Here is a 12,206-nt window from a genome sequence, read left to right as displayed (position 1 = left end):
TTTGTTAATCCTAGCCTTCCTAGCACGATCATGTGCAACCGATACCACCAATCTATCCTATTTTATCATATTTACAGACTTAAAGGAACTAAGTATTTGTAAATCAACAAAATAAAATAGATCCCATTGCCACCCTTTCTTGTTGTTCTGCGAGAGCCAATCCAGTGATCCATCGTGTCTTTACAATCAGTCCAAACTTCTATCTCCTCCCATTCTTGTTTCCGCTTTTCTTATAGCCCTTGTAATAATCCCTTGATTTTTGCATTTTGTACGCTCCTTGAAAACAGCCAACCATTAAATTTGAACCAAGCTTGACAGAGGAAGAAATCCCTCCCCCTACCCTTCTCAAAATGACAAAGGTTGAACTAGTAGTAGAGCACACAAAAATTCACCATAACTCTGTGCAGCAATGTAAGATAGCTAAGCTTAAATCCTGGCTAACTGATGTGTCAACTTTTTTTCCTCCATGGGAGATGACACTTACTGATTTATACTATTTGGTAGAAAGTAGGTGATTTTACAATTACATCCTTCCGAACGTTATCAGGTTCTCAGGTTTTTTGGAGTTCTTTCTTTCTTTCTGACTTTTTTCTTAGCTTCCAACATTTTACATTAAAACAGAGTCTATGGGGTCATTTGGTTAGATGTGAAGTTTTGTAGAATTAAAACAATATTAACTGTGGTAATGATTTTAAAACTTTCCATTACTTTTACCACATAATAACCAAACAACCCCTGAGGAACAAAGAAAACAAGTCATTCTGCTAACAAGCTCTGCTGCAATGGCAAATGCAAATCACTCCAGAAATATAGGATAGCATAGCAACAAAAGCAAAACCAATTTCTAGTATTGACATATACAAAACAACATCCTTTTCAAGAGGAGCTGGGGAACCACACTTAATGACAGAAAGCCCTGGAAACACTCCTACAAATTCTTACAGGAAAGATTGTCGAAATCCTTTTTGGCAGTTGAACATGAGAGATTGTGCTTCTTCACCTTTCTTTCAATGAGTTGTTGTTGGATCTTCTTCACCTTTCTTTCAATGAATTGTTGTTGGATCTTCTCAATTCCCATGATGGTTGTCTCTGCCCAATTGAGATTGAAGACAAGCAACTGAAGGCATTTTTCAGTCTTTTCTTCTCACTTGCATATCCTTCATAATTGGTGGGGTCATGACACACAGCAGATACCTTAAGGGCCTCAGGGAGTATGCAGTTGCAGACTGACCCTATAGAAACACTCCAATAAACATAAAATGCGATTTAAAATTTATTGGTCGGAAAGCATAGGGGGATGTGAATTATCACAAAACAGTGAAGACATGCTTATCAATAATATAATAGGCAGGGCATTGGGAACACTTTTGTGAAGACAGGCTTATCAATAATGTAACAGGCAGGGCATTGGGAACACATAATGTTCAGTTCATTTGCAACAAACTCCACTTCCCCCTCCCCCCCAAAAACAAATATAAGAAAATAAAAAGATAAGAAAAAAACCAGAAGATCCACAACCATCTGTCTAATTTATTTATGGAAAGCAGTTTTCTGTCCGGGAGTGTAGCCTACGCCAGCACTCCCATGTGTCTATCTCTCTCCTCCTTAAAACAAGGGGGCATAGATGTTTTTTCATATAGGGAAGAGAGAGAGAGATAGACTCATGGGAGTGCTGGTGTAGGCCACACTCCCAGACAGTTCTTTTTCCCTTTATTTAGTTCCCTGGAGAGTAATGGATCCGTTGTATGCCTGTATAGAAACATTCAAGATCATAATTGGTTTATGAGAATTTCTAGACCCCATAGTTTTCCTATCTCTGCTGATATGAGAAGCCACCAGCACATCCAGCGCAGGGTCGCTTTTTTTTTTTTTGGTTTGCCGCGGGGGGGGGTGTAAATGGAGGGCCGTGGAGGTTCCTTACATTTACTAAGAACAGATAAAATGACATTCTGGTAAAGCATGAAGGTGTATCCTAAAGCATAGCTGATTTTGATGATGGGTCTTTTACCAGGCAAAGTAAAATAAATCAAGCTAATAATGTAAGATGGCAAAATAAGCTAACAGAAGAAAAGTGATGTAGTTCAGTCCAAGAAGATGAACCAGGCCCAACAGTGAGCGTATGATTTAAAGACAGGCCCTACAGTGATCCATGTTTTTGGTTCTCGTTCTAGAAGTAATATGCAGGCCCTGGTGTGAAGACAAGTTGCTCGAATATTCTATTAGTAGTTACTACTACTTTAGTTTCTATTTTTGTAATGGTTCTTGTTACAGTCAATAGATCTTTAGTAGTTGCTATTTTGATACTTTCTTTATTGGTATAGTAGTTATTTGATTTCCCCTTAGAAGGGTTACTATTTTTTAAATTACTTGGAAGCTATGTACTCTTCTACACATGGCGTTACCAACTTTTGTAGCAAGCATTGATATATTATTAGGAAGAAAGTTTTCTGTGGAGGAGTGTGCGCCTTGCGCCCAGACACAGAGGGGGGTGAAATGACCACCCTGTTGATGCCCTGCGTGTGCTCCCATTGGCTCCAGCATGCGCGTAGGTGCCACGCTCCTCCACAGAGAACTCTTCCCCATATTATAAATACAAGCAAGGGAGTACAAGCTCTACGGCTTTGGATAGTCCACTATGTGAGATGCATGCTACGGTGGTGATTCAGCAGAAAACCCAAGGTGTTGAAGCCCCCCACCCACCCACCCCACCCCCCCGCCCGCGCAGGCCTTGGTGGTGAAGCCAGGTCATATCCCTTCCCTCTCTTTTCCCTTTCCGTTCATCTTTACTTCAGTTTCAGCAAGCTGCATGGTGTATGCGTGGCTGACTGTCAAGGTAATCTGAAACTCTCCTTCTGTGGGTTCGATTCTATCACCTTTGTTTCCATCTCTGTGATTTAGTTCAGTGATTACTCCCCCCATGTTCTGCAAGTTCTATTCCTCAGTTTCAGTCCTTGCATCAGTAGTTTCTGTCCACTTGTGATCTCAGACTTCCATCAAGGATTCCAACAAGTTCAGCCCTTGGGTCAACCCAATTTTTGATATGTTGTTCTTCTCTATTGGGGCTACATTTGTCCAAAAGTGCAGGTTCATCAGATCTGGAAACTGGAATTTATTCATGTTTTAGACAGTTGCAATTTTATGTCCAACTTCATTACTCATCATCTAACCATCGGTTCTTGATGATATTTTGGCCACAAGTTCAGCAGATTTAGGCCAGCCTTTGACCAGTTTTTCAGCCACATTGGTTGGCTGGCTCTTTAGTTATTGATCTTCTCTATTTCTGCCCTATTGTTCTCCAAATTTGGGTCACTGTGATTCTGTCCTATTGGTTTGTTTGCTAAACCTCTTCTAACAGGTTAGTGGAACTCATCAAAAAGTGCAATACACAAAGAAAGGGGGCCGAATGTCTAGCCAAACAGCAAAAATGGACCTAAATAGAGCTTCTATTTAAAAGCATAGCAGCAAAACAACATCAGCCATGTCAACCTCTACTCATACACAAGTTTCAAGCCACCATACAGAAAAGGTTTTTTTTTTTTTTTTTTTTTTTTTGGGGGGGGTGGGGGGGGGGAGCTCCAAAGAATGGTTGAAACTTAAGTTCGAAAAACTAAATAATGGTTTTAACAGATGAAAATATGAGGGGGAAAGTAACTGCATGTGGACCATATAATTGAGCCATGAAATTTTGACATGCAGTCAATGCAATGGGTCCCCCTATCTATCCAACAGCAGGAATGACTACATCAGCTCCTCATGAGGGCTCTATAAAAGTAAGAAGAGGCCCTCTAAAATGACCCACTTGGAATACTTTTTCCACGTGGGCTCACCCTTTTTTCTTATTAACTCATGGCTACAACCAATTCCTTACTAAACCCATGCAGCTGCCCCTTAAAGCCCCCTCCCTCCCCCACCCCACCAAAAAATATATATAACACAATTTGACCTGAGCTTCGATCAGGACCAGAAACAGGGTAGCTGAGAGTCCCTAAAATACACATGGGATTGTCACATACAATTTTTTAGACACTAAATGTTGCTATGCACCAATTTCAGCTCGACTGGAGAGAGCCTGGAAGAGAAATGGAGTTGTTGATTTTCCTTAATGGTTCTCCCCACAGGCGCTGCAAAAGTTCCCCACAAAGGATATTCTATCTTATGATAGACTTGCACATTGCTAAAGAATATTGCATATCAAAAGTAAGACAGTTCCATGAAGTAGCCATGGAAATGCATCACAGGTTGGGTGACCATCGGTGTAAACCGACACAACAGTGCAAACCAAAAGTTATTAGAGAATCAAAAATCTATTTCAAAGTCAAACAATGCAACTACAATCAGCTTATGGCCAGTTGAGGAAATTCATCAATAAATACCTATTCTTGCAAGTCGATTTACCCATTTGGGAATTTTGCTCCCTGTCAGCTTGTAGCAGATATCTTTGCAAAAATGGTTGCAGTTCTTACCAATCAAGTGATAAGTATCACCGTTGTAATTTTCAGAGTGATGTTCCATGAACTCCCTAACCTGAATGGGATCCATGCATGTCGTACCCATGAATATTGACTTCCTAAACTTGAAGCCAGGGCACTGCCGAGGATCAACTTCAAAGACACCACTTGTTGGGTAGTCATGAGCCCCAAAGGCATATTCAACACCATGAACTGTAAACAAGAATGATCATTAGGTGCAAGTCTATCATTCTTCCTGCTTAAGTTTTATAGTACAACAGACTATGAATATTGAAAAGTAGAGGCTACATTTAAATAATTTCCTAATCTTCCACTCAATACACAACTTCATCTATCTATTTCAAAACCCGCACACCGGTGCAACATTAAGAAAACAAAACATTAACTTATTTAAAATTTCAGCCGGAGACACCCAATAGTATTCTACATAGAAAGCAATATAACAAGCTAGCCAAATGAAAAATAATTAAATAATGAAATATATTTAATTCTTATTAACAAAAAGAAAGTGTGAAAAAGAAAAGATAAGCAGTAAAGAATCATTAAATGATGACCTAAACTTTCAGAAACTACATAATAACAAGATACACATGGACACTGGTTTTCTTGCTACCCATCGTAAGGAAGAACCAGAAACCTCACACATGGCCGCTGAGGTAGCAAGCGAAAGAAACCTCACACATGGCATGAAGAGATCTCATTTATCACCTTTTTATTTGGGGAAAAAAATTGACCACATTGTTGTTCATAAATGGAAACATCAGACACATGAGAGATAGAGGTTAACATGGGCAGAGTATTCCAAACCAGTGAATCACATGTCAAAGGGACCAATTGATTTGGATATATAGCATCCCTTCATAGCTAAACAAGCACACACATGCATATTTAACCTTTGGGACAATGTTTTCTGTCCAGGAGCGTACCCTATGCTCCTGGACAGCTGTGTCTATCTCTTTCCTTCCCCGTGTAATGACCTCCCTGTCCCGCTTTAATTATACCAAAGGGGGGCTGTGAGTGGGTGTTTCCTGCCGGTGAAGCGTACGCTCCCAGACAGGAAACACTCTCCCTTAATCTTTTTTCTCTTTTCCATTTGTTCTTTCTTTTCCTCCTATAAGGAGAAACCATGTAAGATATTGAAGAGGACACTGCCTATAGAATTCGAACGGGATAGCAGAAGTACAGAGGTGCTTCTACAATGCTTTATGATAGGAGCATAACGTTAAAATATAAGAGAATTTTTAAGACAGCAATAGACCAGCCATGCTTCAAGACAAAAACACTCGCAATCAAGAAAGACTACAAATGCAGAACGAGAACAGATGAGGATGTTAGGATGAATCAATAGAAATATCAGAAAGGTATCACCAATAGGTGCCAAGATGAGGGAGATTCAATTGAAATGGTCCCATCATATCCAACAAACCATTAAGCATCAGTAAAGGGGTGATGCAATGAAAGAAGATGGAAAACAAGGGGAAGGCCATAAGGACATGCATCAAGGTATGCAGAAGAAAATGAGACTTAAGATCTAACAGAAGATACACCCTAGATAAGGCAGAACAACAGAAGAACATTCTTGCGGCCAACCGGACAAGGCCTTGTTGAGTTGAATTTTGCGAATGATGTAATATATGAATAAGGGCTTGGGTTCTTGCATGGTTCACCTAGAGAGGCCTTCCTAGGTAGCCCTAATATCTATCACATGGCAGATCGGTTAGGGCCCAAATTCTGTGGGTAGGTAGGGCTTAGGATCCCCCACCTGCATGTCAGTCAAGCTTGAGTCAATGAAGTTGGCCACTTGGAGAAATTGAAAGATACAGGATTTGAACCTGTAAAGCGTACCCAAGGGCCAGATACAAAGAGGCCTTCCCTCTCTTCCCTTTCTTTTGAGATGAATGCATGCGAACAACCATGATAAAGCTCTAAAAGTCTTCTGGAAAGTAGGCTACTTGTGAAAATAGGTTGAAAACAAATTGGGGAGGGGGCAATCAGATTATACTTGGCATTGCCACTTACTTCGAATGCACTTGCGGTGTTGACAGGTCCTGCATCTCCTACCTAATGCAATTGACCGACCCGGCATCCTTTCGTTCAATAATGCCAGAGCTGATACACTACTGGTTGAAAAAGACACTACACTTGGAGTGAACGAGCGCTGCGGTAACGAGCCGTAAGAAAGAAGGGCATTCCACCGCCGTCATTGAATGGTGAGATAGATAGACGACCAATCCTGCAGCAGCGTCTTGCTCGGTTTGCCGCATTGCAAAATTAGGTGGGCCATGGAAGAAGGCCCGGCCCATGTAAAGGACCTTTAGGGGAAGGGTGCACCCCATGTGTATGGCTAGCACTTCTATACAATAACGTTGAAGCAATCACACTTCTAAAGTTGAGGGAGTTCTCAATTTGACTGAAAATTTCATCAAATCCATTAAATTATGAAAGGAAGCAATCACATGTATAGATGGAGGCCTGAATGTTCCCTTCTAATTCTAGAATTCTCACCTAACTAGACTTCTTATATAGGAAGTTAACTCATAAACTTGGTTATCATAAACTTATTCAATTAGAATTCAAAAAATGCAAAGAAACTTAAAGTTAGAAAAGTGAAACTGCCTAACATAAGCTTTTACCCAAACCCCTAATAATTAGAAGTGAATGAAAGCAGCTTAAAGTGATACGATTCATACGAAAATCTTTTTCCTTGGCAAATAACTAACTTCATTTGAACAAACAACAAATCATAGACCACCAAAGGCAGCAGCCTCCCACAACTAGCAAGAGAACAAGGACAAATAATAAAGAACCTCTAAGGGACCTTCCCATTTACACTAGCCTCATTTTGTGATCAGAACTCAGTCATGGGATCTCCTAGATTTTGCAGAAACAGTTCAAGCTTGTTAAGGAAGTTGTCATTGTTGATAGGTGCACAAAGAATAAAAATGATCTTTTGGTATTCTTTCTTTATTTAAATACATCTTGGGTCCATATGAGGGCTATAAAAGAGGTGATATGTTTATCTCTAAGAATCATATATCTGTTTCCCTTATTGTAATTTTCTGTCCATAAATAAATATACAATAAGTTAGAATCCCAAGATTGCAGCACACTGAAATCAAATTAGAACAATCTAAAACAGAAGGAATAATCTCTTCCCAAAAACTAAAACAGAAGATCTAAGATGCATGAAGTTGTCCAGAATTACCTTCCACGCCAGAGTGAAAGATCCCCAGGCCTGCCCAATAGAAATAGTCATTCATGGGTGTCAAGTCATACACATTAAGAAAAACAGGGGTGTTGCCTGGACCAAAGCTTTCCGGCTTCACTTTTGAGAACATGCTAAAACGGGTGGCTGCTTTGCCTTTCAAATGAAGAGGCATGATGGAATTACAGCCCTTTTTGGATCCTGATTTCATGTTTCCTTTATTGGTGAAACCAGGAATTGGTCAATGCCCAATTCCAACCTGCATATATTTGGATAAAGAAAAACATTAGCCATCTTTTTCATACACAAACAATGACAATGAAAATTCTGGAGAAAAAGGCAAGGCAAAAGAAAGAACATGCAAAACTTCAAGGGCTTAATTTTAATCTGAATAAACAATCTTATGATTAATTAAGAACTAATAAATGAATTCCCAATATTCTGAGAAACCACACAATTCAGAAGACAATGGTATTTCCTCAATCTCTCAATCCCCTTCACATTCAACAAATATTGATAGAAGTATCAAAAGTTTAAGTGAATATGGGATTTCAAACTCAACAAATCTCAAATTCCGAGAAGCCAATGTTCCCCCATCATCGGATGGTATTCATTAGATAGAGCAAAGAGAACAGTTCTTCTCTACTAGGGCCCCATTGTCCTGGGTGATTATGTTTACACAAGGCTCGAACCTCACATCTTTGTACTAGGGCTCTTGATGTCTCCTAAATTCATCTAGTGATTGAAGGTTGGTTGAGGATCCCTCTTCCACAGTGATTTGTAAGCTGACTTCCAGTCCTATGGAGAAACACATAGCCCATCTCTCTCTAGCAAATTCTTTTGTAATTAGAAACAGATTTTCATTCTCTGAAGATCCACATTATGATTTGGAGATTTAATTTTCCCCTCCTCTTGTGGATTCTTTTGCAACTAGGATCTTATTTTATTCTTTGAAAATCCATATTTTATGATTTGGATATTTCATTTTAGAATCACTAGACTGTTACCCAATCTTTATGGTAAAAGGTTTTCTAAACGTGGAAAAGTATATACTCTTTTTTTGGTAAAGTACATACTCAAGCTCAACATTGGCAAACAGAAGAATTTTGCTACACTTAATGACCATATCAGAAATGCATTTCTAAGGAACAAACAATAATTTGGAAATGTCAACGTTCAGCACTCTTCTAACACAGAAAGCAGGAACAAAAGAAACAAAAATTCCTCAACAGAATAATTGTATTTTGTACTTTGTATAAAAGGGGAAGAAGAAAGAGCAAAAAGGGTTTATTACAAATTAAATTCTTAAACATAAGAAAATCAGTAAAAAATAAAAGGGAAGAACTTCGCTGTATTACCCGCATTTTGTCAAGAACAGGAGAAAAGAAAAGCAAGGAGTTACTACCCACATAACAATAACAATAAATTAATAACAAAATGAGCAGATATCACACACAATAAAAATAGAAGAAGAAGAATTAGTAACAATTTGCAGACTACGCTCAGGAAGCTCGTATAGAAAATAATTAGAAACAAGATTGCTCCTTTTAACATAACAAATCAAACAGATCCGCATACCACAATCAAAGGGCCCAAAGAAAAGCAACCAGTCCAAACCAATTACAATTACAAGAAAATAAAGAGCAAAATTAAGGAAAACAACATTCAAGGAGGGGAAAGGAGAAGTATTAATACAATGCCTCTCCATGGAAAGGAAAATAACAAATGAACAGACTTGAGAAAATAACCATAACCCACTAAATCTGATTAGAAACAAAAGAAACCCACTCACCAGTTGAGAAAAACTTCATCAGAGCCCAAGAAAAAGGCATTCAACCACCATCTAACACCGCTATCTTCCACACTGGAATCCCATCTTTGAGAGACCAAGCGGTGCCCAGAACCCCTGCATTTCTACATGAACCGGAAACGGAATCCAGAAAACAGAACTCCTAAAAACACCACCAAAAAAAAAAAAAGTAAAAATAAATGCCAAGATTCTCCCCTTCACAAGTCCTATATCACATATTTTTATCTCCACTGCTTAATTGCAAGGACGAGACTTTTCCTTTTCAGAAAAGCTCTCTGTCTTCGTTTAACATTTCTTAATAATTCCACGCAGAAAAAAAAAAATTTTGAACTGGTATTTAAATTTGGGAAAAAGATTTTGTGGGTATTTTATGTATTTCAAGAATCTCACCTGCAAGTTCGTGACAAATGCAGGGATCCAACACCCTCAATATTATCTATTAAAACCTTTTCCCCAACCCTCCCCTGAGTTTCTCTCCTATAAATTCTTTATTTCTTTTTCTGGTGCTAACAGCCTGTTTAGTGACCTGTAGGCTGTAGCCAGAAGGTCTCACGCTCTCAGGGAGGGGTGAACGAACCCACAATTAGCTATAATTTGCCTTCTTCATTCTATTGTGCTTCCAATGATTGATTTGGTTTATAATTAGTCAATAGTGCTACCAGAAAAGTATAAATAGAGAATCAGAGGCAAGTGGGCAACCACAGTTTATGACCTGTTATTGAACCAGGTTGATTGAAACTAGACCGGTCAATTGAACCAGGTTGATTCAGAATCAAGATTCAAGACCCCTACGGTTTGGTTCCGAATAAATTTGTAGTCATCAAAACAGGGATTGGGATCCTCTTCATTGAGGAGATCGCCTAATGAGTGCCCAATGAAGCATCTAACAGCTGGGTTGGCTAGCACACACCCTGGCACGTGGCCAGCCAGTATGCCCAGTCGTTGAACGCTCATTAGGCGATACCCTCATTGGAGAGGATTCGGATCCTCAAAACAATCTCACTTGGTCAAAACAAATCAAACTTGCCACATAAATAAATTTACATGTTTCATAGAAATTGGTAAAAAAAATTAGTCAAATGAACAATCTTATCTCTACAAACGATTGCAAATCAAATTCAGATTTTCGACTATTCGTTGACATCCTTAAGATTTTCTTTGCATCCTGAGTAATTCAATTGTTAATTGGTTGTATAACCATGAAGTTTCATTGAAGTCTAGGGTTTCAGCTTGTTAGTCCTCACTCCTCACTCCTAATTGAGTTTTCCCTTTATATAGATGACATTGACATAAAACCACAAATGAGATTTTTGCATGATTCGGACAAAAATATCGAGTCAAAGGAAAATTAAATTGAACAAGTAAAATCCATTCATTTTTTTTTATAACTTGGGGGGATGTGTATTACTCTTGACCATGTTTTATGTTTGTTTTTTTTACTTGATTTTGGTGAGTTATCTTGGTCAAAACCTTTCTCTTTAAATAAAAAAAAATCTTGGTCAAAACCTAGTTTTCCAAATATGGTCTACAAAGATCCAAATATCATGTTTGATTGAGGTCAAATCAAACCCCACCATTTGGGCATTTGGTCATTTGGTGAATTCTATGCCTGGCCTGGTTCTGGACAATTGTTTTTTTGAACATGTTTTTTGAAAGGGTGTTGGGTTAAGAGAGTCTGAGGGTGGGGGAGCCCAATTATGTTCTTACGTTTAATTTTTTTTTGTGCGAGACTTCTAATACATGGAAAAATAAGAATTGATGGTACGATGTGCGTGCATGTCCCCATGGCCGGATTAAAGATAGAATTTGATTAGTTAAAAAAAGGTGGAATTTTGATTGAAGTATTTAATTTAATATTTTTTGGTAAATAATTTAATATTTTCATCTATTTATTTAATAGACAGAATGGCCTAATAAGGGGATCTTTATCCTCTCAGGTTATCTGCTTGGTACAATTGTCCGGTGCCTCTAATAAGAGGGGAGTGGATCCCACCTGGATAGTGTCTTCAGGCAGGGGGTTAGGTTGTCATTTACACCTCTTATAAGAGGAATCGGACAATTATACCGGGCAAGGAACTTGAGAGGATAAAGATCCTTCATAAGGAGGGGCAAGATGAACAGAAAACAAAGAGGTGAACACAACTACACAAGGTTTAAACTTCGCCTTAAAAAAAACAAAAGTACACAAAGGTCTACAACCAATAGAGGTGAGACACATGGGGCTGTCACATCACCCCCTAAAGGGATTCGAATCTTCTCCAACTATTTGGGCGTCCAAGTCCTCTCCAACCACCCATCTCATGACAGGGAAGACTTGGACACGCATCCCCACACCTGGGGACCCATCTCATATCGGAAAATGTTTGGACACGCATCCCCATACTTGAAGATGCGTGTCCAAGTCTTCCCCGATATTAGATAGGTGATTGAAGAGGAATTGAAGTTTGAGAGGATTTTTTTTTCTCTTAAAAAGGGTATCCAGATCCATGAGGATGCGCGTCCAAATCCTCCCCCTCGTGAGATGGGTGATTGAAGAGGAATTGGAGTTGGAGAAGATCTTTTTCTCCAAAAGAAGGTACCAGATCATGTTTGTGGAGTGTGGTCCTCACTCCTCACTTCATCACTTTAAACGATATGTAGGTCCCACGTTCAAAATTCCACCAAGGAATCCCAAACTCAATGCATTTCTCATCAATTTTCCTTCAAAATGACAAAAAAAAAA

The 12,206-nt window shown here is 38.9% G+C and overlaps 1 protein-coding gene across 4 annotated transcripts; it reads right to left on the bottom strand.

The window, feature by feature from the left end:
* Positions 1–968: 968 nt before the first annotated feature.
* LOC122658523 (deSI-like protein At4g17486) lies at positions 969–9,690 on the bottom strand. Of its 4 annotated transcripts, none has more exons than XM_043853524.1 (5): positions 9,466–9,690; positions 7,675–7,942; positions 4,374–4,661; positions 1,037–1,232; positions 969–1,000 (listed from the first exon to the last, which is right to left on the bottom strand). In XM_043853524.1, the coding sequence occupies exons 2-5, from the start codon at positions 7,883–7,885 to the stop codon at positions 997–999; spliced, it is 699 nt and encodes a 232-aa protein (XP_043709459.1). In that variant the 5' UTR covers positions 7,886–7,942; positions 9,466–9,690; the 3' UTR covers positions 969–996. The 4 variants fall into 4 exon arrangements, with proteins under 4 accessions (XP_043709459.1, XP_043709455.1, XP_043709456.1 ...); XM_043853520.1 differs by having other exon boundaries at positions 7,675–7,933; positions 9,467–9,690; XM_043853521.1 differs by having other exon boundaries at positions 969–1,033; positions 1,070–1,232; positions 7,675–7,933; positions 9,467–9,690.
* Between the last annotated feature and the right edge of the window lie 2,516 nt (positions 9,691–12,206).

Source organism: Telopea speciosissima, chromosome 4, assembly GCF_018873765.1.
Source record: "Telopea speciosissima isolate NSW1024214 ecotype Mountain lineage chromosome 4, Tspe_v1, whole genome shotgun sequence".
NCBI lineage: Eukaryota > Viridiplantae > Streptophyta > Magnoliopsida > Proteales > Proteaceae > Telopea > Telopea speciosissima.
The sequence above is the reverse complement of the archived record's forward strand: the minus strand, read 5'-3'. Positions and strand labels throughout refer to the sequence as shown.